The sequence below is a fragment of the Equus quagga genome, chromosome 15, assembly GCF_021613505.1.
Source record: "Equus quagga isolate Etosha38 chromosome 15, UCLA_HA_Equagga_1.0, whole genome shotgun sequence".
NCBI classification, from domain to species: domain Eukaryota; kingdom Metazoa; phylum Chordata; class Mammalia; order Perissodactyla; family Equidae; genus Equus; species Equus quagga.
The window spans coordinates 50529474-50556881 of NC_060281.1; the positions used below are offsets into that span (position 1 = coordinate 50529474).

Here is a 27408-nt window from a genome sequence, read left to right on the forward strand (position 1 = left end):
GGCCCCAGACACAGGCATCTTCCAGGAGTGGCCAACCTGTGCTCAAGCATTGAAGATTGCTCCAAAAGTGGAAGCGAGTTCGTCGGCTGATGCGGCAGGCTTTCTGGTCTTGCCCCTGGAGGCAATGGCAACCAAAGTTAATCCTTGGACCGAGAGATGGAACTGGTGACAGATGGGATGGAGGAAAGGAAGAAAGACGGTAGGATGGGGGCTCAGAGACGATGAACTTGAGCATTGAGGGGAATGTGACTCCACTCTGCACCCCCAGCTGGTAAGGTGGATTGTGCTGGTTTCTCACACTTGATGGCTCCCTCCAGGCAGGGATAGGGGTTGCCCCCCTCGAGAGCCCAGAGCCGCTTCTACGGCTGGCCCAGGATGGAGACTCTGAAAGAAGGCTCGACCTCTCCCCGCTTCTCTTCCTCTCTGACTGCTGGTCAGAATGAACAGAGAGTAAAAGCAGGCTCTCAGGAACAAAGCAGCAGAGGGTTCCAGCCCCCTCTGGCTACATTCCTGGAGCTTCCTGGGACCCCGCTTTCAGCAGCGAAAGGCTCAGAGGAGTGAAGATGGTTCAGGCACACTGTTCCCTTCACATACAACCAACCCAACCACCTGCCAATGATGCTAACGCTCTGCCTCAACTCTCATCCCTTTCAGGGATAGACGGGTGTGGAAAATAAGGCCACAAAAGCCATCCAACCAGGAGGAATTCCAAAACAGAAACCCAGTCTGGGTGAGTTAGAGTTTGTAGTCTGATCTAATCTCCTAGAAAGAATAAGATGCTTATGAAGAAAATGTACAAGTACTTTTCTAGGAACTATTGGTGTGACTCCTGGGTTCAAACCCCAAAAACATCCTTAAGGACATCAAAGTTAACACATAACACTTTCCCCAGCCCTAAAGGTCTTTTCTACCCCTTGTAAACTCTGTCATCCTACTGATGAATAGATTCTTCGGTCAGAGTTATTTCTGTTAGGGTATCACTTTAAGCAACTTCTAGAAACAAACAAAAAAGTCAACTCAGGAGCCAGCCCTGATGGCCTAGTGGTTAAACTTTGGCACATTCCGCTTCAGCAGCCCAGGGTTTGGTTCCCGGGCTCAGGACCACACCACTTGTCTGTCAGTAGCCATGCTGTGGCGGCAGCTCACATAGAAGAACTAAAAGGACTTACAACTAGAATATTCAACTGTGTACTGGGGCTTTGGGGAGGAAAAAAAGAAAGAGAGGAAGATTGGCAACAGATGTTAGCTCAGAGCAAATCTTTCCTAGCAAAAAATAAAAGTCAACTCAGGTTTGGTTCTTAGAAAACAGGATGTAAGATACAATGACGTTAAAAGTGGTGCAAAATCTTTCTAAAAAGGACATTTCCCAACTGCTAAAGAAAACACACTAGCATATTCTGTGGTTCCTGACCCAGACAGCCCACTTTTGGCCAAGCCGCAGCCTCTCACAGCCTGCCCCGCACAGCTATGAACACCAAGAGCTTGGGCAGCTCAGTGGAACTAGGTTCTCTGGGTGCTTTTCGGTTCCTGAGGTTGGGTGAAATGGATGAAGGAGTTATTAGATCTGAGCAGACTCATAGGACTAGAAAAAGCTATCCAAAAGTTGAAAACGAGGCAAAAAGAGGTCAGCTTGCCCTTCAATGCCGTATTGAAGCACAGTTTAACAGGCCCACCTAAAGATCATTTTTATACAAATCTGTTAAAGACTCTACACTCACCATAGACTAAGGGCCCAGGTATGTTAACTTGTAGGTTTTTGTCAGGTACAGATACAAATCATTTCTCTCCAGTAGAAAATTTAACCCCATACTACCCTGTAGGACAACCACCAGTTTTCCTCCCCTGGAAATAAGTGACGAGTTTAAAATACAAATCATGTGTGAAAAGCTTAAATGCAAATATTCTGGGAGAAACAATAAAATGTCTTGAATGGACTTGACTTTTTTTTTTTTTTGAGGAAGATTAGCCCTGAGCTAACTACTGCCAATCCTCCTCTTTTTGCTGAGGAAGACTGGCCCTGAGCTAACATCCATGCCCATCTTCCTCTACTTTATATGTGGGGACACCTACCACAGCATGGGTTTTGCCAAGCAGTGCCATGTCCGCACCCGGGATCCGAACCGGCGAATTCCGGGCCGCCGAGAAGTGGAACGTGGGCACTTAACCCCTGAGCCACCAGGCTGGCCCCTGGACTTGACTATTAAGAGCGAATCTCTGGCCTGTCCTGGAAGGAGCTTGCCTAAGGAGAAGAGGACAGAGTGGCTGTCTCCAGAATCTTGCCCAGCACCCACGTCAGTACAGACATTCCCCCACAAAGTGTGAACTTTCAGGTACTTCCAATTCCAGGGGCAATGAGGAGACGGCCAGCTAAGAAGGACCTACTTGAACTCGGACGAGCCATCGTCAGGCAAATCTTGGTTTGTGTGGAGGCTGCAGACTTTAATCCACAACACAGCCGGGAAATTAATCGGCTGTGGACAATCTGGAGAGGTCGCATCAGGTTTTCTTTGTAGTCCTAATTCTTGAGATAGGCTTTAGAAAAATGACAACAACAAACAAATAATCAGAAAAGATTCGTATTTCTACAAATGTAAGAATGCCCTTAACAAAAATCTTTAGTAACAGAAACGGTGTTCATCCTCTAAACTAGCTGTTTCCCATTTTTCTTCTCAGGTGCTCCTAGATGAGCAGAGGGACCCTGGAGCAGTGGTTCTCCAAGTGTGGTTCCCAGACCAGCAGCATGAGCATCACCTGAGATCTTGTTAGAAAAGAAAAGTCATGGGCTCCACCCCAGACCCATTGAATCAGAAACTCTGGAGCTGGGGCTGACTTCTGTCTCCAGGTGACTCTGATGAATGCTCAAGTTTGAGAAACATGGCCTTAGTGGCTTGGGAAAGAGTTAGATGTGAGAATTCACTTGAAAAACAGGTTCTGCTGCTTTTAAAAGGTATGAAAACCACTGGCCTCTCAACTTTTGGTCAAAGTACAATGTCCATGAGAATGTAAATTCTAACTGAAAACTGAACTAAGCAGGGAAGACATGTACTATAACAACAAATAGGATTAAGATGACATTGTATTAAAAAAACTTGGGAGTCTTAAGGCACATTGAGTAAATCTTTATTCCTGAGGAATTTTATAAAAAGAAAAGAGACAGAAAAAGACAATATTTGGGTCAATAACATCAAAAGGGTAATTGGCAGAGCTGACTTCCATTTATTGGGTCAAACTATTGAAAGAACTCAGGATTAAAGGTCTGGAGATAAAGGAAAAATAGAAAAATAACACATTGCCTAAAATCTTACAATCCCTTTGGAAGACAACCTATCACAATTACAAATGCGTTTTCCCCATTGCCCTAGCACTCCCAAGTCTGGGAATTTTTACAACAGTGAGACTTGCACACGTCCGAAATGACTGCAGGGTTGTTCTGTAGACCATTGTGATTAACAGCAAGAGACTAGAAACAACCTAGATGTACATTTGCAGGGGATGAGTTCAACAGACAATGGCACACCCACCATATGCAACATAGCTGCTCTAAAAAAGAATGTATGTAGGCTTCTACTTGTGGAATAAGTAGACGATTCTGATTCTGGAATAGACAAAGCTACGGGGACAGAAAACATATCAGCGCCCTATCTCACCCTATCTTATCAACAGGAGGTTAAAGTTGTTTTTCAGGGACAATGAGCCAAAACCAGCAAGCCAGAGCATGTGCAGAGGAGAAAATCTTGACCTGAAATAACACCTAGAACCAAAGACTCTCCCCCCAAGGAACCAAAGGACCAGGACACAACCAGAACTTGAAATCTGGACTCTCATCAGAAGCGAGGGGTCCGCTGTCTAGGAAGAATGGGTTTCCACACCCTACCGTAAATGGCTGCAGCCCTCCAACTGAACCCTCCCTGCCGGTGCTTCCACATACCAGGCTGTTCCCCATAGCCTCTTAAATTGTGCCCCAAGCCCTAGATTGGGAAGACAGATTTGAGAGCGTTGCCTCCTGCCTCCTTGCCAGCCAACCTCACAATAAAGCCTTCTCTTTTCTCAAAAGCCGGTGCAATAATTATCGCTTTTTTATGGGCATCGGGCGGTAAACCCCCTTTGTTTGGTAACAGTTACCAGAGCCGGGAGGAGTGGATACAAAGGGACACGAGGTGATTTTGTGGGGTGAAGGAATTGTCCTACATGTTGATTATATGATGGTTACATGACTGTGTCTGTCAAAACCCACAGAACTCTACACTAAAAAAAGAGTTAATTGTACTGTACATAAACTATATTTAAAAATAATGGGTACAGAGTTTCAGTTTTGCAAGATGGAAAGAGTTCTAGAGATTGGCTGCACAACAAGGTGCATGTACTTAACACCACTGTACTGTAGCCTTAAAAATGGTTAAGATGGTCAATTTTGTTATGTGTATTTTACTACAATTTTAAAAAAACAAATGAACGAAGTCTAATTAAACGTGCTGTGCTGGTTGATTCAGTATTTACAAGCAGACAGCTTGCTGGCTTCAGAAATGACTGTTGCTATCAGCAGACCAGAGGATATTCAGAGAGATTAAAAATAAACGTCCGGAAGATGAGGCTCAAAAACCTGTTAGTGCCAAATCAGCTTAATTCCATAAACTGTTCCATTGTTCAGATTTCACGCGTTAAAAACAAACAAACAGAATGAAAACGTTCTGTCTGTTACAGATCTTCAGAATATAACGTTCAGGGCAAAAAGTCATGGACAAATAGTTTTTGTAAGAGAAAGGGAACAGGATATATGTATATACCATAGTCCTTACTTGCATTTCTGTTCAAAAAAAATGGGAGAATTTGCAAGAAATTAGTAAAAAGAATTGGTGGTGGGATGGGAAACAGGATGTGTGGAAACAAGAGTGTAAGCGAGGATTTTCAATATATGTGTTGACGTTCTGTTTGCATTCAGTGCTCTCCTGCCAAAGACCAGGAAGACACCTGCCATGGGGCAAGTGGCAAGGAGGGAGAAGCAGACCCTGAGGACCTGCAGGGTGTCTCAGCAGCAGTGTTGGAAAGGATTTATCACAGGACGTGGGCTTGTGTTAGGCAAGGCTGAGGAGGGCGCATGGAAGGGAGGCTGCATTCTGGATTGGATGCTGTCAGCAACAGGATACTGTGATTGGTTATTTTAATGAATCTTATCTAACAGGTGGAAGGAGCGAAGTGAGGCTAGAGCTGTGATTGGTCAAGAAAGAGCAGGACCTCATACTTGCCAGGCAAGAAGGATGTTTTGTCATTTTTGTGGTTTAGACAGAGTTCTTGTTTTTGTCTGGGTTCAGACCTAATTACAGAGTTGGCTTATTTTTGTCCTGATTCACTGTGGTCACAGGGCAGCCTTGTCTGATGGCGGTGTTCTGTGAAATCATTTATGTTCAACAGGAGAACACCAAAGCCTATCAAATAGTGCCAGGCCCCAAACTGGAAGCAAACCACATGTGCATCAACTTACATGTGGGTAAATAAATTGTGGTTCATCCATACAATGAAATGCCGTTCAGCAATAAAAAGAACAAACTTTTAATACATGCAACAACATGGGTGAATTTTTAAAGTATTACGCAATAGTAACTTAACAGTGAAAATCCTGGCAGACACTACCTTATCCAGGTGATCAAAGTTAACATCACCAGCAATTAGATATTCTGCCTTCATCTACCTCCCGATACGATGCAACAAGAAAGACATAACATCACTTCCGTAGTATTTTTCCCAAAAATGCATTAGCTCAATTTAATTATGAGAAAACATCAGACAAACCCCAATTGAGGGGGCATTCTGGAGCAAAACTGGCCAGCACTCTTCAATAAAAGTTATCAACATTATGAAAGATAAAGATAGGGGACATGACAAGTAAATGCAGTGTGGGATTCTGGAGTCAAGTCAAGAAAAGGGACGTTAGTGGGAGAACCGGCAAAATGTGAATGAAGTCTGCAAACTAGTCAGTAGTACTGTATCAGTGTAAACGCCCCAGTTTACACCACCTGACTCTAGTTAGGTAAGATGTTAACCTTAGGGGAAACTGGGTAAATAGTATATGGGAACTCTGTGTACTATTTTTGCAACATTTCTGTGAACCTAAAATTATTTCAAAATAAAGCTGCTTTCTTTTAAAAAAAGGAAAGCATTACGCTAAGTGAAAGAAACCAGATACAACAGGCTCCGTACTGTTTGAGTCCATTTATCTGAGATTCTGAAATGGCAAGACTACAGGCACAGAAATCACATCTGGGGTTTCCAGGGACTGGGGGAGGGGCGGCACGGAGGGCCAGGGGACTTTTTTTAAAGCAATGGAGAATTCCATGTCTTTATTTTGTGGTGGTTTTTCAAAACTCATAGAACTGTATAATAAGGGTGAATTTCCGAGTATATAAGTTGTATTTCAATAAACCTCACTTAAAAATAACAAGAAGCAAGTATGTCGATGACTTTTCATTGTAACTTGTCTCTGCTGTCATCAAAAAGACTGCACAAGAAGCTGAGAATACCGAAAAAGAGAGTAGGTTACGAGAAAAATGGTGTCGTGTTGGTTTCCAGAACAACCTCAGGGGACAAAACCCTCCGGCTGCCTGGAGTCATTCCTGCAGAGAAGGAATGCAGGTCAGAGCCAAAGGGAGCGCCAAAAAAAGCCTCTTGCTGAGGGCTGCCAGGGGGAGGAGGTGGGCAGACCCAGACACCCACCAGTGGGTGACCAACCATCGCGAAAATCACCCCAGCACTCTATTTAAAGGAAGCATAGGCAAAATGGCTTGGCAGGATTTTCAACCAGCATGGGCATAATAAGCTTTTGACAAATTTCAATTTTATTTGAAAAAGCAAATTATTTGGAACACCTCAGTAAGGGACAAGGGAGGTGTTAGTATACTTTGTTTTCTTTTAATTATGGAAAAATTTAAACATATACAAAAATATAATGAAATATAAATACACATTTAGATAAAATAAAAATATAATATAAGGAACCCTTATGTTCCCATCACCTAGCTTCAATAATTATCAAGGGGGTTTTCTTAGATCCATTTAAGGTGTTAAGATGTTGTCATAGATGATAATTGTTAAATTTGGATATCTTGAAAACTGTGAAGATTAAAGTTCCTAATACTGAGTAACTTTACTAAAAGCTCCTTACTTGTTGCAAAGTTACTTATGCTATCATTTTGAGCTTCATATCTATTTTAGTTACTTCTCTCAAAGATGAAGATGTTTGATTCCACTGTTGCTTTCTAATCTTTAAATTTGGAAACATCAATTAGATCCAGAAAATTCTTTTCTTCTTCTGTAGGTTTTTAAATGTTAAGAAATATTCCCACTTCTTGTCAAGAATTCTAGATAACTCCTGAATAAACTGTCATATTTTTTTCTCAGATGTGAAGGGAGGATTTTAAAAGGCATAAAGAATCTGAAAGAATTTAAGAATTTAAAATCCAATCAAGAGAGCATCAGCATAAAGCAGTTGACTATACCTGCACTGCCATACGTGCAGCTCTTCTGTTTGAGGGTCTAAATGCTGAGTCTTCTGCTAGAGAGCTGTAAAGTGAAGGCAAACCTTCATTCTATCCTGAATGTGAGTGTTGAATTTGTTGCTAATTATAAAGAGTTGTCAAAAACTTGAGAATACTGGGGCCGGCCCTGAAGCCTGGTGGTTAAGTTCCTATGCTCCACTTCGACAGCCCAGGGTTTTGCTGGTTTGGATCCCAGGTGCAGACCTAGCATCGTTCACGCCACGCAGAGGTGGTGTCCCACGTAGCAGAACTAGGAGTTACAACTAGAATATACAACAGTGTACCGGGGGGCTTAGGGGAGAAGAAGAAAAAAAAAATGGAGAATATTAAGGAAATTTTCATTGTAAGATTGATAACATTAGGACTTGTATTATCTGGGTAAAAGGTTACTAATTTTTCATCCAAGTTTTTATATTCAAATATTCTCATTATTGAGTAACAAGAATTACTTTCACCATAACACTGAACTCAAAAGAACAGAAAAAAGTTTTACTTGCTCCCGTTTCAGCAGTTCCAAAAAATCAAGTTTCTAGATTCTTTGCTAAGAAAATGCAATCAGCAAGTACTTTTTGGGAAGACAGCTTTAGTTCTCATCTTATGTGAATTATAATGTCTAATGGCATACACACATTTCATATATGTATATCTACACGCATACATATACTCATGGATTGTAGACAATTAAAATGCTCTTTCTAAACATGTATATTCTTTTTATTTCAAATCTTCTACCATACCGCTAAAAAAAACAAACAAGACCAAGGTGGAGTCGCTTGCCCCCAGGACAGCAAGCCAAGACTTAATTGCAGTGTTAGCCCCTCCCAGGAATGTGTCCTTAAACCCACCAGTCTGGAGATGCCTGACCAACACTAGCAGGTCCTCTGCCTGATAAGACCCAGGCTGCCCTTCCCCCAAAGAAAGGTGACCTTGCCTGAAACATTCCTTTCTTTTTTTTTTTGCTAATAACTTCCCTGTAAAACTCCTCAGAGTGCCTTTCTGTTTACTAGATGGGACGCTGCCCAATTCATGAATCATTGAATAAAGCCAATTAGATGTTTAAATTTACTTTGTTGAATTTCTGCGAACACTAACTCATTAATTTATTAGTGGAATGTAAGTTTTTCATGTCTATCTTAAGCAATGAATCAGTGAGAGAATTTTGGTCTCGTGGGTGACAAAACCCACTCCACTGCCTGTTTTATTATTAGTCAACATTTCACGTGACTTTTTTTTTAATGAACGTGGGAATTGCTTTGCTAAATTTTCCATTAATTTACAAGACGTTCTGCAGCCTCTCAGTAAATGTGAAAAGAAAGTAGAGATTAAAAAGAAAACGTTTACACATTTTTGAACAATGCCACCTGAAATTTATTTCCAAGACGAAATGCTCACAACATAAGACTGTTTTCAAGATGCTCCCACAAAGTATATGATGGACGGATCCTCTGTGCCAACATTTATCTGCTTTTATGGGGCATGGGGATAGACAGTGGTTCTGCCTTCTGCAAGTTTACAACCCTGTTCAAGTGTAAAAGCAAGTTTCCAGAGAGCGAGAAGGCCACCACTGTGCCAAGTCAGAAGATGGAGAACTCAGTTATCTAGTCCAGAAGCCCTCAGGGGTGAAGACCGCCCTGGGTGAAGCCCCCAATTACTCTGCCTTGATTTTCTCTTCAGGATGGGAAGACAGGCCTCAGGGGAGGAAATAAACTCATTTATAAAACAGTCATTGGGAGCTGCCTGGGTGCCGGGGACATTTCTCTGGGTTAACAGCAGTCCCCTGTTTAACTAGGCTTTCTTGTGAAACCTGAATCTCACCTACTGAATTAGAAAAAAAGAAAAATATCTGTATGGTCCTTGTGAAAAAAGGGACACCCTCCCAATTCTGAAAAATACAACAAATGAAAGGTTAGATCAGGAGTTTGAGAGAAAAAAAAAGTACAAAAAACATTAAATATAGGATAAGTCTGCAAAGGAACAGCAAAAATTTGTACAGGAGTTCAGTAAACACCTTTTGCACACCAATGAGCTAAATAAACGCAATGTACCAGTCCCCAGCTATCGACAGTGGCAGACTCATTTCCTCTCACCCCTCTGCCACCTGCTCTTGTCAAGGTCACAGCGACCTCCACCTTGCTTAACCCAATGGTCTCCATCCTCCTACTTGACCGTCCAACCTCTGACCCATCTGATCACCTCTCCGGGAAACACTTGCTTCCAGACGCCACCCTCTCATGAGTTTCCTCCTAGCTCTGGGGATCTCCCATCCTCCCAGGGCTGCAGACCGCTCCCACCTCACACAGCCAAGCCTGAGCTCTGGAACTTTCCCTATAGCTAGCTCCTCCCCACAAAGCCTTCAGGCGCCCGTCCTCCTGGGCACTTTCTTCCTTTCTCTCCCGTCTCACACCGCACAGCCAGGCTGGTCAGCAAATCCTGACCGCTGCACCTTTAAACTACTTCCAGCATCCGACCCCTCCTCCCACGCCCACAGCCACCACCTTCTAACACCCGGGCTGCTGCAGTGGCCAGAATGACTCTGCTCAAGGCGGCGCTCTGCTCAGAGCCCTCGTGGGGCTGCCCCTTCCCAGCGGCCTATCAGGCCCACCTGCTGGGCCGCGTTACTTTCCAACCCTCTTTCCCACCCCCTCCCTCGTCTCTCGGGCCGCAGCTGCGCCTGCGTTCTGCCCCGAACGGTGCTCAGCCTCTAGACGTGCTGCTGCCAGGCAGCCTCCGGGGCCCGCCACCGTCGCGGGCCCTGGGACGCCGGCAAGCAGCTGGGCCCTGCCGGCGCAGCGCGCACGGCCCGGCCCCGGGCCCCGGGCCCCGGGGAGCCCAGACTCCGCACTGTGCTGTGTGCGCAGGGCCGCTCGAGTGCGTGCTCGGCCGGGATCCCCGGGACCGCAGCCAAGACAGGCCCCGCAGACCCCAGCCCGCGCTAGGACGCACCTGCGGGAGGCGGGATCGGCGGCGGCAGCGGCAGTCTGAGCGCGGGGGCGGGGCAGGAGGCCGCGGGGCGGGGCGGCCTGGGCGCGGGGCGGGGTGGTCTGGGCGCGGGGGCGGGGCAGGAGGCGGCGGGGGGCCGGGCAGGAGGCCGCGGGGCGGGGCGGGGACTAGACACACCTTCCCGCGCCTCTGTTGTCTCTGCCGGAGGCTCTCGTCTTGCGTATCACTGAACGGTTGTCGCTGCTTTTCTTTCTTTGGCGATGGGCAGGGTGTGGGAGGGGCGGTGTTTTACTTCGTCCTTGTGAGCTTCCCAGATATGTCGTGAATTACTACCAGCTTTCCTCTTGGAGCCCACAGCTGGATAACGCAAGCTGGGACACAGCATTTCAAATGTTGGGGTAGCTTTCCCTGAAACGCTATTTCTAGTGATGGTTCGTCAGGTTCCCAGGCTAGCCCACTGGACCTGCGTGCTGGTGCTGAGGTCCTCACCCGGGTTTCCAAGGGAACAGTTTCAGGACCTCTAGGACTCGGTGACCTACGTAGCTCTACGTGTCTGATTTCCCTTAAAATCGGTCATCTTTCTTTTTCTTTGATTCAGGCTTACCACCAGCGCTACTTTTCCTAGAATGGATTTGCTTATGGGCGTGCCAATGGATCCGAAAGGGAAGTGGTCTGAGAACTTCGGTGCAAAAAATGTTACATTAACATTTGTTTTCCCAACTCAAACCTCCACTACTTCCCACAGTTTGTCTAGAAATTCAGCCCACTTTAGAGCTCCTTTTTCTCCTTTAGGCTATACCAGCCCCTCAGGGGCTTATGGAGTCCAAGAAAATTGAAGGAGGGCCTCACATCTGCCTGCTGTTTTTTCCTTAACATGTATGTGACATGACTTTGTGCCAGACGCTTCTAAGAACTTCACGTGCATTAACCAATTTAAATCTTCTCCACCACTTGATAAAATAGATGCTGTTATCCCAACTTTACCCTTGGGGAAACTCGAGTCCCAGGGAGGTCAAGTAATTGCCCTTGGCGGGAAGCTGTTGAATAGTAGAGCTGTGGTTTGAACGTGAGCGCTTTGGCTCCAAACAGAAGTCCGAGCCGCCACATATACTGCCTCTCATTAAAGTGTTGTTGTTCCCTTGCTTTTGTGTTTGTAACATTAGCCGTTAAGTGTTAATCCTTTCCTTTATTCAGACCCTGGGGGGCGGGGAGTGGGGAGGCCCAGTGCCCCTCACTGCAACCTTCGGTGGTCCCAAGGCCCAGTATGCAGCCCTCTGCCATCACCCACAGGTTCAGCCACCTCTGAGGCATTGCGTTCCATCAAGGTCCAGGAGTCCACCAGCCACAGCTACCCACCACACCACCCCTCAACCCCAGGCTTGGAAGAGCTGACCCTTCCTCACCAGTGTCAGGCTACCTCTTCTTCTTGAAGCATCAGCCACCATCCTTTCCATCTTTCAAGGAACTCCAGCTTAATTTCTTGATGGCCTTGTCCTTCTAAAACAAAGGCTGTTCCCTCTTCCTAGAATCTTCTTTTCCCACTCCCTCCATAGTAACTCTGCTCATCCTTCCAGTCTCAGCTCAGTTGTCGCTTTTTCAAGGAAGACTTCTCTGACCGCCGTTCCTTGTCTCTGACACAGGCTCTTACAATCCCATAGCAGTTATCCCAGCGAAGATTTCAAATGTATTTCTGTTTATTTGATTAAATTTTCTCTCCCTCACCAGGCTGTAAGCTCCCAGAAGCTGACCCTTTTGTCTCTGTTTGCTCACCATGACATTGCTAGTCCCTTGCAGTGATTGACAGAAGATGCTGAATTTATTAATTCATTTAATTCGGATTAAATGAATGAATGAATAACCTCACAGGAAAAGCAGCCCAGAACTCAGAGGATAAATGGCTTGGCTATCTTTACCAAAATGAGGAAGCAGCATATTACTTTTTCTTGTTGCTTATGAGTCCCTAGGAGCACAAAACAAGAAATAAACAAGCACAATAAAACAGTTTATTAATAACTCACTCTACTGACAGAGGTTTTCCTGGGTGATATGAATTTGGGACTGCATACTCTAGAAGGTAGCATTGCCTCCTTTCTCTAGTGAAATTCTGACATGCGAAGCTTTACCTCTGGAAAGAGAATCCACGCCCCCCCCCCCCCCCCCCCCCCCCCCCCCCCCACCCCCCCGCCGACTTGTACATCCTCTTTGGGTCACTCTCTTTGCCGTTTATCATGCACCTCAGGGGTGGACTGTCCTCTTTAAGCCTCTGGTACGAATATAAACATGAACAAATACCTAGGCTTGGTAGCTTTGATCGACTGATTGATTTGGACACACTAGGAGAAGGCTGAAACTGTCTAAGGGTTTTACTCAAGGCTAAGGGAGAATAACAAGAAAATATGCATCAAGATCGCAAAACTACAAGAGATATAAACACAATCCAGAAATTGTGCAAAGTCCCAGGCCTACTAGATTCTATGTTTCCCAGCTCTAGCCTGATTCCACCAGAACATGCCAATGTAATGCTCATCACCACACACCCACTCCCAGCCTCTCTGCACAAGCCCCCAAGTTCTTTAGGTTCCAGGGTGAGCTCTGAGGAGTGGCTGACACCAAGAATGACCCTGCCCTAAGTGGGATCCCGACATAGCAACCAAGAAGGGCAGCTCTTACCTCCATCAGCTGGTCAGGACATCCGCATACAATATGGTTACACATATTACAGCAACAACACACACAGCACGTGCTTAAGAAATAAAGTTGACGTGACTCACTGAACTGAGTGGTGATGGACAGGAGATGCGGATGCAGGTGTCTGTGTGCTCTGCAGTGAGGAAAGCAAGGTTGTGAGCAAAAGGCTACATCAGACCGTGGTCTGAAGCTATGAGAAGGACACCGTCGCATTTAACACAGTGCCTAGTATACGGTAGCATCCAGTAAGCAGTTGCTGTTAATTTACTGCTTTCCAGAGCTAGTTTACAGAATCGCCTTACAGATGTCATTTTGAAAGAATATCCGAGTTATTATTTGCAACTACCCATCCCCTTATCCTCCTACTGTTTCATCAACCTCCTTGAAAATATGCAGTACATCAACTATCTTGGAAAGGTATGAAACAAATATTAATGGGATTCTGATTTTTGCTTTATGGCAAATAGGTGTGATTCTGGAACCAACAGCTCCGGCAATAGCTGGAAGCTTGTTAGAAATGCAGAATGTCAAGCCCCACCCTAGAACTCTCAGTCAGAACCTGAGTTTTAAGAAGATGCCCAGGTGATTCCTATGAACTTTAAAGTTTGGCAGGCTCCGCCATTGTTTATCTACCAGTGGGTAGAAAGCTATTATACACAGCTGCTGCAAGCAGGGTGGGTGTAACATGGGGTTGTATTAGAAAGCCATAGCATCCAACAGAAAATTGATCTTTCAGCTGGAACCACAACCCAGAAACTATATTTCTCATCAAAAAGAGCACATAAAACCCGTCTTTTATTTCATTGCAGGCAAGGGGTGCCGACTCCTGATCTACAGAGCAAAGAGTATTAAAGTTAGGGGGGAAGGACTGAGGACTGGGCAAACTGAGGCACTTTTCCCCAGATGTTAAGTAATTAGTGGCTGATGTTTTGTAAAGTTTCCTTGGAAATATAATTGATAAAATCTCCAATTAAAAAGAGCTCTGAATTATTTTTCAAATGTCTGTGCATTTTGCATTTCTTCCAGCAATATGTGAGAGTTTCATTTGCTTCACATCCTTTCCCACACTTGGTATTGTCAGTATTTTTAAAGGCATTCTAACAGATGTATGGTGGCAACTCACTGTGGTGTTAATTTACACTTCTCTAGTGAACACGTTGAGCATCTCTTCCTGTGTTTAATTGTTATGTAAATCTGTTTGGTGAAGTGTCTGTTCAAATATTTTGCCATTTTTAAAAGTTGGGTTTTTTTTTTTTTTGAGGAAGATTAGCCCTGAGCTAACTGCTGCCAATCCTCCTCTTTTTGCTGAGGAAGACCGGCCCTGAGCTAACATCTGTGCCCATCTCCCTCTACTTTATATGTAGGACACCTACCACAGTATGGCTTTGCCAAGTGGTGCCACATCCGCACCTGGGATGCGAACTGGCAAACCCTGGGCCGCCGAAGTGGAACATGTGCACTTGACGGCTGTGCCACCGGGCCAGCCCAAAAGGATTGTTTTCTTATTATTGAGTTGTGAGAGACCTTTACCAGATAAGTGTTTTGCAAATATTTTCTCTGTCTATGACTTGTCTTTTCATTTTCTTAACAAGCATCTTTCAAAGAGCAGAGCATTTTCAATTTTGATGAAGTCCAATTTATCAATATTTTGTTTTATGGCTAGTGATTTGATTTTTCTGTCCTGAGTAATCTTTGCCAAAATCAAAATCACAAAGCTTTTCTTATATGTTTTCTTCTATAAGTGCACTGTCTAATATGGTAGCCACTAGTCAAATGTGACTACTTAACTTTAATTTAAATCTAATTAAATAAAATTAAAAATTCGGTTCCTTAGTCACATTTCCAGTTTTCAATAACTACGTGTGGCTACTGGCTACTGTATTGAACAGCACAGGATAACAAAACATTTCCATGATGACAGAAAGTTCTATTGGAAAATGTTACTGCAGAAGTATAGTAGGTTTAGGTTTTACATTTAGAAATGTGATCCATTTTGATCCAGCAATCTCACTCCTTGGTATTTTAAGAGAAATGCAAATATATGTCCACAGGAACACCTCAAGTCTAAGGTCTACAGCAGCTGTATTCTTAATTGCCAAAACCTGGAAACAACCTAAATGTCCAACCACTGATGCATAAATAAATTGTGGTACAGCCTTACAAGAAGATACTATTCAGCAGTAAAAAGGAACAAATGACTAACGTATGCAACAATATGGATGAATCTCAAAAGCATTTTGTTAAGTGAAAAAAGCCAAACTCAAAAGGCTGCATACTGTATGATTCTATTTTTATCACATTCTGGAAAAGGCAAAACTGTCAACATAAAAATCAGATCAGTTGCCAGAAGATGGGGATACAGGAAGGAATTGATTACAAAGGCGCATGAGAAAATTTTGGTGAGAGATAGAAGTATTCTATATCTTCATTATGGTGGGGATTTTATGACTATATACATTTGTCAAAACTCATAAAACTGCACACCTAAAAAGGAAGGATTTTACTGTATATAAATTATATCTCAACAAACTCGACTTCAAAAAAATAAGAGCTCTGAGTACTTTATAAGCAGAGAATGAGGACGTAGTTTATTTTCCTTATCTGTTGCTGTGCAACAAATTGTGATAGAACTTAGCAGCTCAAAACAACAAACATTTATTATCTCAAAGTTTCTGTAGGTCAGGAATTTGGCAGCAGCTTAGCTGTGTGGTTCTGGCTCAGGATCTCTCATGAAGTTGCAGCTAAGGTGTCAGCTGGAGCTGTTGTCATCTGAAGGCTCGACTGGGGCTGGGGGATCTGCATGCTAATCTGCTCCTGTATTCCTGACATACAGAAACTGTGAGATAATAAATGTTTGTTGCTTTAAGCTACTAAGTCTTGGGTTAATTTATTACATAGAAATAGACAAGTAATACACATATCCATGGCAGAAAGAAAATGGGAAGGGCCAAAATCAAGAGAAATAACTTAGTGCCTGTACAGATTTGGTAGGAGAGGCAGCCTCTCACCTCTGACTCAGTTCAGATCTCCAAGGCAGGGGACAAGGTGCTCAACTACACAGGGTTAAAGAGGGGTTCCCCTGATGTTTTTGGAAACAGAGAAGGAGAATTAGGCATGCGATGAGAAGAAAGTAATGGACACTCTTGGAAATTTCCATATGCTCAGGCTTCATCCAGGTCCAGGGTCCTTTGAACTTGCTCATCCACTCCGTGATGGACGTGTGTGGTAGAAGATACCACCAAAAAAGGCATATCTGGTGAACTGGCAGGGGAATGGGAGCTCAAAAGAAGAAACAGCAATAACTACAGAGCCTCTGAGAATGAACTCATCCTAAGAGAAGGAAAAATCAGGCATGCTAAGCAGGACTCAGCAACAAGCCTGAGGTTTGGAGGAGAAGAGTGGTTCCAGGTAAAGTATAGCAGTCATTACATGAACCTGCCCCAGGCCAGTCCTCTTGACAACATATGAACTCTAAAGAGGAAAGAGCTTGTGTAAAATTAAAGCATTCAGCTCATTAAACTCTGTGATGCCTAGAGCTAAGGATCTCTCCTGGGGGCCTCTAAGAATGTAAGCCAAGAAGAGCAGTATTCACAAGTCATTACCCATTACACAGGAGAAATGACATGTGAACAATGCCCCAAGTAGACTGTTGAGCAATGGATGAGGCTGAGTCATCTTGCTGAAATGGGCAGTGGCATGAAGGGGCTTGGAGATGTCCACAAATATGAGAAGGAACACAAACACCAAGCACTTGGAAAACAGCAGCAACAACAATCCTGGGATACTGTAGTTATACACATGTGGGCTATTTAACTTACAAAATAAGTGTCTAAGTAGTAAAATGACCTTATTTGTACCCTCAGCTGGTGAGGTCTGGGAACATTCCAGTTATAGAAGAATAGCAATCTGGTTTTCTTTTTCATTTATTTAATTATTTTATTGAGATTATATTGGCTTATAATATTGTGTAATTTGAGGTGTACATTATTATGTATCAGTTTGTGCACAGACTGCTTTGTGTTCACCACCAAGAGTCTAAATTTTATCTGTCACCATACATTTATGCCCCTTTATCCCTTTCACCCTCCCCCTCCCACCATCTGGTTCTTAATTGCAAGCAGTAGAAATCAATTCTGCCTGGCTTAATTAGAAAAATGAATTTATTTTAAAAAGATATTAAATAAATAACTATAACTACATTAATTTGTTAATAGATAACAAGATAAAAGGATGTAAATTGTCACATCAAAAACATAAAATGTGGAGGGGGAAGAGTAAAAACGTAGAGCTTTAGAGCATTAGAATGCATTTGAACAAGTTGTTATTAACTTAAAATAGACTGTTATAAATATAAGTTGTTTTATATAAGCCTCATGGTAACCACAAGGCAAAAACCTATAGTAGATAGACAAAGAGAAAGAGAAAGGCATCTAAGCATACCACTACAGAAGAGCATCAAATAACAAAGGAAGAGAGCTAGAGAAGAAGAAAGGAATAAAGGAATTACAAAAGAGCCAGAAAACACTTAACAAAATAGTAATAAGTCCACACCTATCATTAATTACTTTAAATGTAAGTGAACTAAATTCTCCAATCAAAAGACATAAAGTGGCTGAATGGATAAAAAACAAGACCCAATTATATGCTGCATACAAGAGACCCATTTCAGCTTTAAGGATACACACAGACTAAAAGCAAAGGGATGGAAAAAGATATTCCATGCAAATGGAAACCAAAAGAAAGCTAGAGTAGCTATACTTATATCAGACTTACACTTAAAATAGGCTTTAAGCCAAAGACTGTCATAAGAGACAAAAAAGGGCATTATATAATGATATCCAACAAGATGATATAACATTTGTAAATATTAATGCACCCAACATAGCAGCACCTAAATATATAAAGTAAATATTAACAGATCTAAAGGGAGAAATAGGCAGCAACACAATAATAGTAAGGGACTTTAAAACCCCCACTTTCATCAATAGATAGGTCATCCAGACAGAAAATCAATAAAGAAGCATTGGATTTGAAAGACACATTAGACCAAACGGACTTAACAGATATGTACAGAAGATTCCATTCAAAAGCAGCAAATGCACATTCTTCTCAAGTGCATGTGGAAGATTCTCCATGATAGATCTTATGAAAGGCCGCAAAACAAATCTTAATAAATTTAAGAAGATTGAAATCACATCAAGCATCTTTTCTCACCAAAATGGTATGAAATGAGAAATCAATTACAAGAAGGAAACTGGAAAATTCACAAATATGTGGTGATTAAACAACATGCTACTAAACATATAATGGGTCCAAGAAGAAATCCAAAAATATCTTCAGACAAATGAAAATAAAAACACAACAAACAAAACTTATGGGATGCTGCAAAAGCAGTTCTAAGAGGGACATTCATAGTGATAAATACCTACATTCAGAAACAAGAATGATCTCAAGTAAACAATGTAACTTTACACCTGAAGGAACCAGAAGAGGAAGAACAAATTATGTGCAAAATTAGTAGGAGGAAAGAAGGAAATGCCAAGGATCATAGTGGAAATAAATGAAATAGAGACTAGAAAGACAGTAGAAAAGATCAATGAAATTAAGAGCTGCTTTTTTGAAATAGACAAACCTTTAGCCAGACTCACCAAGAAAAGAAGAGAGAGGACTCAAATAGATAAAATCAGAAATGAAAGAGGAGACATTACAACAGATACCACAGAAATACAAAGGATCCTAAGAGACTACTATGAACAATTATACACCAACAAATTCAAGAAACTATAAGAAATGGATACATTTCTAGAAACATACAACCTACAACAACTTAATCATGAAGAAATAGAAAATCTGAGCGACCAATTACTAGTAAAGAGATTGAATCAGTAATTAAAAACCTCCCAATAAACAAAAGTCCATGACCAAATGGATTCATGGGAAATTCTACCAAAGAAGAATTAATACCAGTCCTTCTCAAAATCTCTCAAAAAATAGAAGAGAAGGGAATGTCACCTCTATTTGCAGATGACATGATATTATGTATAGAAAACCCTAAAGACTCCACCAAAAACCTGTCAAAACTAATAAACAAATTCAGTAAAATTGTAGGATACAAAATCAATGTACAAAACACAGTTACATTCCTATATGTTAATAGCAAACTATCAGAAAGAAAATTTAAGAGAACAGTCTGCTTTATAATTACATCAAAAAAATAGCTAGGAATAAGTTTAACCAAGGAGGTAAAAATGTGCACACTGATGCAAGAAATTGAGGAAGACACAAATAAATGGAAAGATATTCCATGCTCATGGATTGGAAAAAATAATATTGTTAAATTGTCCATACTACCCAAAGCAATCTTCAGAAAACACTGTAATCTCTACCAAAATTTCTATGGCATTTTGCACAGAAATAGAACAAACAATCCTAAAACTTGTATGGAACCATGAAAGACCCCAAATAACCAAAGCAATCTTGAGAAAGAAGAACGAAGCTGGACGCATCACACTCCCTGATTTCAAACTATATTGCAAAGCTAAAGTAATCAAAACAATATGATATTAGCATAAAAACAGACACACACATCAATGGAAAAGAATAGAGAGCCCAGAAATAAACCTACAATGTGAAGTTAATTATATACGACAAAGGAGTCAAGAATATACAATGAGGAAAGGACAGTCTCTTCAATAAATGGTGCTGGGAAAACTGGACATCTACATGCAAAGGAATGAAACTGGACCCCTATCTTATACCATACACAAAAATCAACTCAAAATGGATTAAAGACTTGAACATAAGACCTGAAACCATGTAACTCCTAGAAGAAAACATAGGCAATAAGCTCCTTGACATTAGTCTTTGCAATGATTTTTTTTTTTAACTCAACACCAAAAGCAAAAGTGCAAAAGCAAAAATAAACCAGTGGGACTATATCAGACTAAAAAGCTTCTGTATAGCAAAAGAAACCATTAACAAAATGGAAAGGTAACCATGGAACGAGAGAAAATATTTGCAAATCATATATGTGATAAGAGATTAATATCTAAAATATATAAAGAACTCATACAACTCAATAGCAAAAAAGCAATCAGACTAAAAAGTGGGCTGAGGAACTGAATAAACATTTTTCGAGAGAAGACATAGAGATGGCCAACAGATACATGAAAAGGTGCTCAACGTCACAAATCATCAGGGAAATGCAAATCAAAACTACAATGAGATATTACCTCATACCTGTTAGAATGTCTATTTTCAAAAAGACAAGAAATAACAAGTGTTGATGAGGATGTGGAGAAAAGGGAACCCTTGTGCACTGTTGGTGGGAATGTAAATTGGTGCAGCCACTATGGAAAACACTATAGAGTTTCCTCAAAAAATTAAAAATAGAAAATACTGTATGATCCAGGAATAAAGTGAGTCATGTTTCTCGCTGGAAGTCAAAGGAGTCACAAGAAAGGAGAATAAAAACTAAAATAAACTCTGTAATGTTGGTTTGGAATTGGAGGTATTGGTGTAAGCCTATTGTTTTCATTAGATAGATAGATGATGATAGATAGATAGATGAAAGAAAGAAAGAAAAAGAAAAATGTAGATGCAATGTAAATGTATGTGTATTTGCATGTACATATATATTTTCCCAAGTTCTGTCCACTGAAAGGCTGGGCACAGCAATACCCCAGTGTCAGTTAACATGCTTGGCACAAGGAAAGAGCAAGATGATCTTGGAACATCTTGTAGTACCAGAAAGCAAGAATGTGCTCCAAGAATAATGGGGACATCAGAAGGACAGAAGAGCCAGTGTGAAGGGGTTCCCAACTGACCAAATCTGGGAAATTTGAGCATCAAAATAAACAATGATAATAAAGGATTATAAACCATTAAATAAAACAGAAAATTAACACTAATGATGGAATTTCTGAAAAAGAAATAAAGAAATTGATCCCATTTACAATAGCATCAAAAACAATAAAATACTTAGGAATAAATTTAACTAAGAAGGTGAAAGATCTCTATGCTGAAAACTACAAGAAATTGAAGCAAGAAATCAAAGAAGACACAAATAGATGGGAAGGTATCCTGTATTCATGGATTGGAAGGATTAATATTGTTAAAATGTCAATACTAGGGCCAGCCTGGTGGCCTAGTGGTTAACTTTGTGTGTGCTGCTTCGGTGGCCCGGGGTTCATGGGTTCAGATCCTGGGTGCAGACCTACACACTGCTCATCAAGCCATGCTGTGGTGGCATCCCACATGCAAAAAAGAGGAAGACTGGCACAGATGTTAGCTCAAAGCCAATCTTCCTCACCAAAAAGAAAAAAAAAGTCAATACTACCAAAAGCCACCTATAGATCTGATGCAATCCTTATCAAGATTCCAATGGCATTTTATACAGAAGTAGAAAAAAACGCTCCTGAAATTTATATGGAACCACAAAAGACCCTAAATAAACAAAGACGTTTTGAGAAAGAAGAACAAGCTGGAAGTATCACACTTCTTGATTTCAAGCTATACTATAAAGCTACAGTCATCAAAACAGTCTGGTACTGGCATAAAAATAGACAAATGGACCAACAGAACAGAATAGAAATAACCCAGGCATATACGGTCAACTAATATTTGACAAGGGAGCCAAGAATACTCAATGGAGAAAAGACAGTGTTCAATAAACGGTGCTAGGATAATTGGATATTCATGTAAGAGAATGAAACTGGACCCATATCTTACACCACTCTCAAAAATTAACTCAAAATGGATTAAAGACTTAAATATAAGACCTGAAACCATAAAACTCCTAGAAGAAAACATAGGAACAAATCTCTTTGACATGGGTCTTGGTAACGATTTTTTGGATATGACACCTAAAGCACAAGCAACAAAATCAAAAATAAACAAGTGGGACTACATTAAACTAGAAAGCTTCCGTACAGCAAAAGAAACCACCAACAAAGTAAGAAGACAACCTATGGAATGGGAACAAACATTTGCAAACCATATATACGATAAGGGGTTAATATCTAAAACATAATAAGAACTCATGTGACTCAATAGCAAAAAATTTTTTTCAATAGTCAAAGATCTGAATAGACATTTCTCCAAAGAAGATGTACAAAAGGCCTAGAGGTATAAGAAAAGATGCTCAACATCACTAGTCATTAGGGAAGTGCAAATTAAAACTACATTGAGATATCACCTCACACATGTTAGAATGGCCATCATCAAAAAGCAAGAGACACCAAATGCTGGTGTGGATGTGGAGAAAAGAGAACCCTTGTGCATTGTTGGGTTTGTAAATTGGTACAGCCACCATAGAAAACAGTAAGGAGGATCCTCAAAAAAGAGAGCTACCATATGATCCAGCAATTTCACTTCTCAGACTATATCCAAAGGTAACAAAAACACTAATTCAAAAAGATATCCGCACTCTCATGTTCATAGGAGCATTATTTACAGCAGCCAAGACATGGAAACAGAACCTAAGCACCTGTCAATGGATGAATGGTTAAAGAAGTTGTGGTATGTATATACAATGGAATATTATTCACCTGTGAAAAAAGAGGAAATCCTGCCATTTGCAACAACGTGGATGGACCTTGAAGGCATACTAAGTGAATAAGTCAGGCAGAGAAAGACAAATATTGTATCATTTCACTTACTTGTGGAATCTAAAAACAAAACAAAAAAATCTAACTTGTAGAAAGAGAGATCAGACTTGTGGTTACCAAAGATGGGAGGTCGGGGGAGAAGGAATTGGAGAAAGGGGGTCAGAAAACCCAGAAAACCATAGGAATATAGATACATGAAAAGATGTATATATCTATATAAACTTTGATGCTGAACAGGATGTGTAGATAGTTTCCAAACACTACCCCACAAAATTGTGAAGCCTGGTATAAGCCACCTAAATCAAAGGATCAAAGTGATCACCAGTCATGGGGCAAACAGAAATTATGGGATACAATCACTTCCAAAAATGATAATCTAATCACGAGGAAATATCAGACAACCCGGTTGAAGGATATCCTACAAAAGAACTGGACTGTTCATTTTGAAAGCATCAAGTTCACGAAAGCCACTGAAAGACTGAGGAATTGTTCCAGACAGAAAGAGGCTGAAGAAACAGACAGCTAAATGCTCCATGTGATTGGGACCTGAATACTTTTGCTATAAAATTCACTATTGGGTCAACTGAATAAACTTGAATGGGTCTGAGGATTAGACAGTAGTGATGTACTGAGGTTAATTTCCCGATTTTGATTGTTGTACTGTGGTTATGCAGGAGAATGCTCTTGTTTGCAGAAAATACAAAAGTGTTTGGGGATAACGGGATGTCAGATTAACAATTACTCTCAAAGGGTTTAGAAAAAAAGTGATTTGTACGGTACTCCCAACTTTTCTGTAAGTTTGTGATTGTTTCAAAATGAAAAATATTTTTTTCTTTTTTGATTAGCACCTGAGCTAACATCTGTTGCCAATCTTCTATTTTTCTTCTTCTTCTTCTCCCCAAAGCTCCCCAGTACATAGTTGTATATTCTAGTTGTTAGTGTGTCTGGTTTTGCTACGTGGGATGCCGCCTCAGCATGGCCTGATGAGTGGTGCCATGTCTGTGCCCAGGATCCAAACCAGCGAAACCCTGGGCCACCCAAGTAGAGCGTGAGAACTTAACCACTCGGCAATGGGGTCAGCCCCTGGAAAACATTTTTAAAAATATTAGAAAAAGATATTGAATAGCAGCTCTATTCATAATTGCCCCCCAAAAAAACCCAGAAACAACACAAATGTCCATTAAGAGATGAATGGATAAACAAACGGTGGTATATCTATACAGTATAATACTACTCAATAAAAAGGAATGGGCTGTTAACACATGCAACACTTGGATGACTCTTGAAGGCATTATGCAAAGACACGAAAGGCCACCCAATATACAATTCCAATTATATGTACTGTAACACTTGAAATACTCAGGAGCTGAGGGAATATGTTTGTTGCTACTTACAATGGCATTCTAGGAAAGAAAAAACTCTAGAGATGGAGAACAGAGCAGTGGTTGCCCGGGGTTAGGAATAGGGAGGGTAGAAATATAAATAGCAGGAGGGAGTTCTTTGAGATGATCAAAACTATTTTGTATCCTGACGTGGGGGTGGTTAAACAAATTTATACATGTGTCAAAATTCCTAGAACTGTATACTAAAACAGAACAAAAATGTGACTAGATTGTGGCTATACAACTCTGTAAATTTACTAAAACTCATTGAGCTGTTCAACTACAGTGTATGAATTTTACGGTAAGTAAATTATACCAGGAGGAGTAGACAGTGGGAGATAGAGGGTTTGTATATGTTTGGAAATGTTCATATTAAGAAGTTAATAATAAAAGGGTACCAGGTATCTCACAGTATCCCTGGGATCAGGTCTGGGACCTCCAGCCAGGAGCAATGCTCAAAATCCCACTGGAGAACTGTTGTAGAAAGAACACCGCTGTGGCCACCACCACTGGGAACCATACTGAGCTTGGGCCATGGACTCTCATTCTGAATATGGAGGCTGCCGCAGCATCTCTCTCTCTGCTGCCCAAGAAGTTGAGTTTCTGCATGCTTTGCCACTGTCAGATAGAGTTCCTTCTGGTCCCTTCTTTGCTTTACTAGTTCTGTTTTCAAGGTCCAGGGCAGGTGCATCTGTCTGGGAGGCCTCCATTCTCTGGTTGTGCCCTGGGGAAGCTATTATCTTTTGTTTTCATCTTCTAGAGCGGAAGGCAGACTCTGCCTCCCACCAAACCTTCTAAGGTGGGAGAATTCCCCAAACATTGGAAGGGGGTACAGATGTTGAGCAGCCAAAAAGAAGGACAGTATCCACTACAACAGTAAGCACCATCCTCTTTAAAATGTTTTCTTAAATTTGCCTCTTTTGGTCTAGAAATGCCTCACATTACAGTAGCGCACCTACACATTTTTCAAAACACGGAGGTGGTGAAGAGGGTATCCACTTGCCTGTCCATCTCTTCTTCCACATACTCCATGACATGTTTCTAGACAGACCATTACACACTCCAAATCTGCCAGCATTTTCTGCTACAACATGTTTAATAACACAAGCTTTGCTTTCTATCTCCTTGGTCAAAAAAGGCCAAAGGCAATGAGGAGACCCCAGACTTTTTGACACACAAAAACAGCATTGAATCACAACAAATTATTACAAGACAGCCACAGGGAAATAAGTAGAAGGCAAGTTCACAAGTGTCCATCTATATTGATGTATTTGCCCTTTGGCAAAAACCTTGTGGTGGAAAAGGGGTACCCTCCCTTGCTTAAATTTCACAGAACACCAAAGTGGCACCTAAGTGGTTCATTTCCACTTTGGCAATTGGCTATCATGCCTCATTTATGCTATCAGTGTATTATTGCAGGAGGGAATTTTGTAGTGCTTTATAGGTTCTAAGTACTTTCAAATCATTAATAAGTTATTCTTTCCTGAATCTTCAGATCAACATTAACATCTTCCACTTTAAGTGCAGCCACTTGGACGTGGAGGTTAAGTGACTGGCACAAGGTCAGGGCGGGAGGCCCTGTCAAGCCTGGGTTTATATGATTCAATAGAATAAGCAGTTTCCAACATGATATCATTCATCGGAAGAAGGCTGCACTTGATCCAGACCACTTTAAAAGTCAAAGGAAAGACAAGACTAAGTGTTGAGCTGGTTTGTTTCGAAGCTTGGCTTAGAGGAGTGTTGTCCAGGGAAGGGTCAATCATTTTGCTGTGACAGTGATGAGGATCAACACTGCCCCAGGGAGAGTAGTCCAAGGCGTCCTGCCCTGCATACTGATCTGTATCATCCTCTGGGAAGTATAGGACGTCCTGACCTGATCTGACCTGATTCCTATCCAAAGTTATAGGACCACCCAATAAGCAGACCCCACCTGCACTGATACCACTTTAATGATTTTTTTTTAATGATCTTTCCTTTGTCTTGTAAAGAAATAACTCACCTACCTATGCTTTATAAATTTAGCCCTACCCTCAACCCACTGCAGCTCTTCACTGCCCATGGGTCCTGTCCCCATGGTACTCCATGCTATTCTCTGAATAAAAGAGCACTACTGCCAGACCTTGAGAGTCCAAGAAATCTTTCTTTCGACTCCTCGGCTCGCGGAGCCCGCATCAAAAGGACTTGTAAATCAATCCAGTTTAGCGCCTTAACCGTAGACACTAAAACTGTCACTTGACGTATTTCTCCCCGTGTTTTTATGTACTCACACTCGTGTTCTAAAGATGACCTTCCTAGGGATCAAGGGAAGAGGTGATTTAGACCCAGGTCACTAAAATTGATCTCAAAGAGGAAGAATTTTAACTTAATATAGTAGTCATTTCTTAAATGCAATTGGTAGTTAATAGTCTATTATTCTTTTCTTAATAGTATGGTCAGTTTAAAACGTATTTGACCAACATGCTATGCCTTTTTGTCGGACTCTCAAGCAAGGAAAGGTTAAAAGCTGTGAAAGGGATCCTGGGGCATTGTCATGCGAAATCAATCGTTGCTACCTCTGGTCTGTAGCTTCAGAATAGTGCTTGTTTTCCAATTTTCCTTCTTATGCTCCTCAGAGAGGCTGAAGAAAAGCTCTAGAAGGGAATTCAAGTCCAGTTTCTATTGCCTTCCGGAGAACCCTATAATAAAGCAATAGTGATTCAATGAGAGAATCCAAGAAAACGGATCATTCTTCAGTCTCAGTAGAAGCTGCCACCTAAATTGACTTCTTTGTTTACTCTCGCATTCTAGCCTCTTGGCTACAACTAATTCTTCTTCTTCTTTCTTTTTTTGGTGAGGGAGATTCGCCCTGAGCTAACATCTGTTGCCAATCTTCCTCTTTTTTTTTTTTTTTGCTTGAGGAAGATTCACCCTGACCTAACATCTGTGCTAATCTTTCCTCTACTTTGTATATGGGATGATGCCTCCACAGCATGGCTGATAAGTGGAGTAGGTCCGCACCTGGTATCAGAACACGTGAACCCAGGCCGCGAAGAGGAGCGTGTGGAACTTCAACCACCAGGCCACCGTTCTAAGCTCTTCACTGTCAGCTGTTTATTTCTGAGGCAGCAGAAAACAATACTCCGGGGAAGGCAAGTACGTATATGGTCACTTGACCTAGAGCAGGTGGGAACCGAGCCTGTTGCGTGTGGAGCAACAAAACCCATCAGCTAAGCTATTGAAAGGTCACTTTCCAAACTGAGCATCGAGTAATCCTACTGCTGG

General features: G+C 41.6%; 1 protein-coding gene across 1 annotated transcript in view; it reads right to left on the minus strand.

Moving 5' to 3' along the window:
* Nucleotides 1–10531, minus strand: part of SIRT5 (sirtuin 5) — a 34996-nt gene extending 24465 nt beyond the window's left edge. Inside the window, exons 1-2 of the mRNA XM_046640383.1 lie at nt 10473–10531; nt 2383–2532 (exon numbers count right to left, since the gene is read on the minus strand). Coding sequence (XP_046496339.1) covers nt 2383–2497 — 115 coding nt within the window. The 5' untranslated portion in view covers nt 2498–2532; nt 10473–10531. The remainder of the gene's footprint in view (nt 1–2382; nt 2533–10472) is intronic.
* Between the last annotated feature and the right edge of the window lie 16877 nt (nt 10532–27408).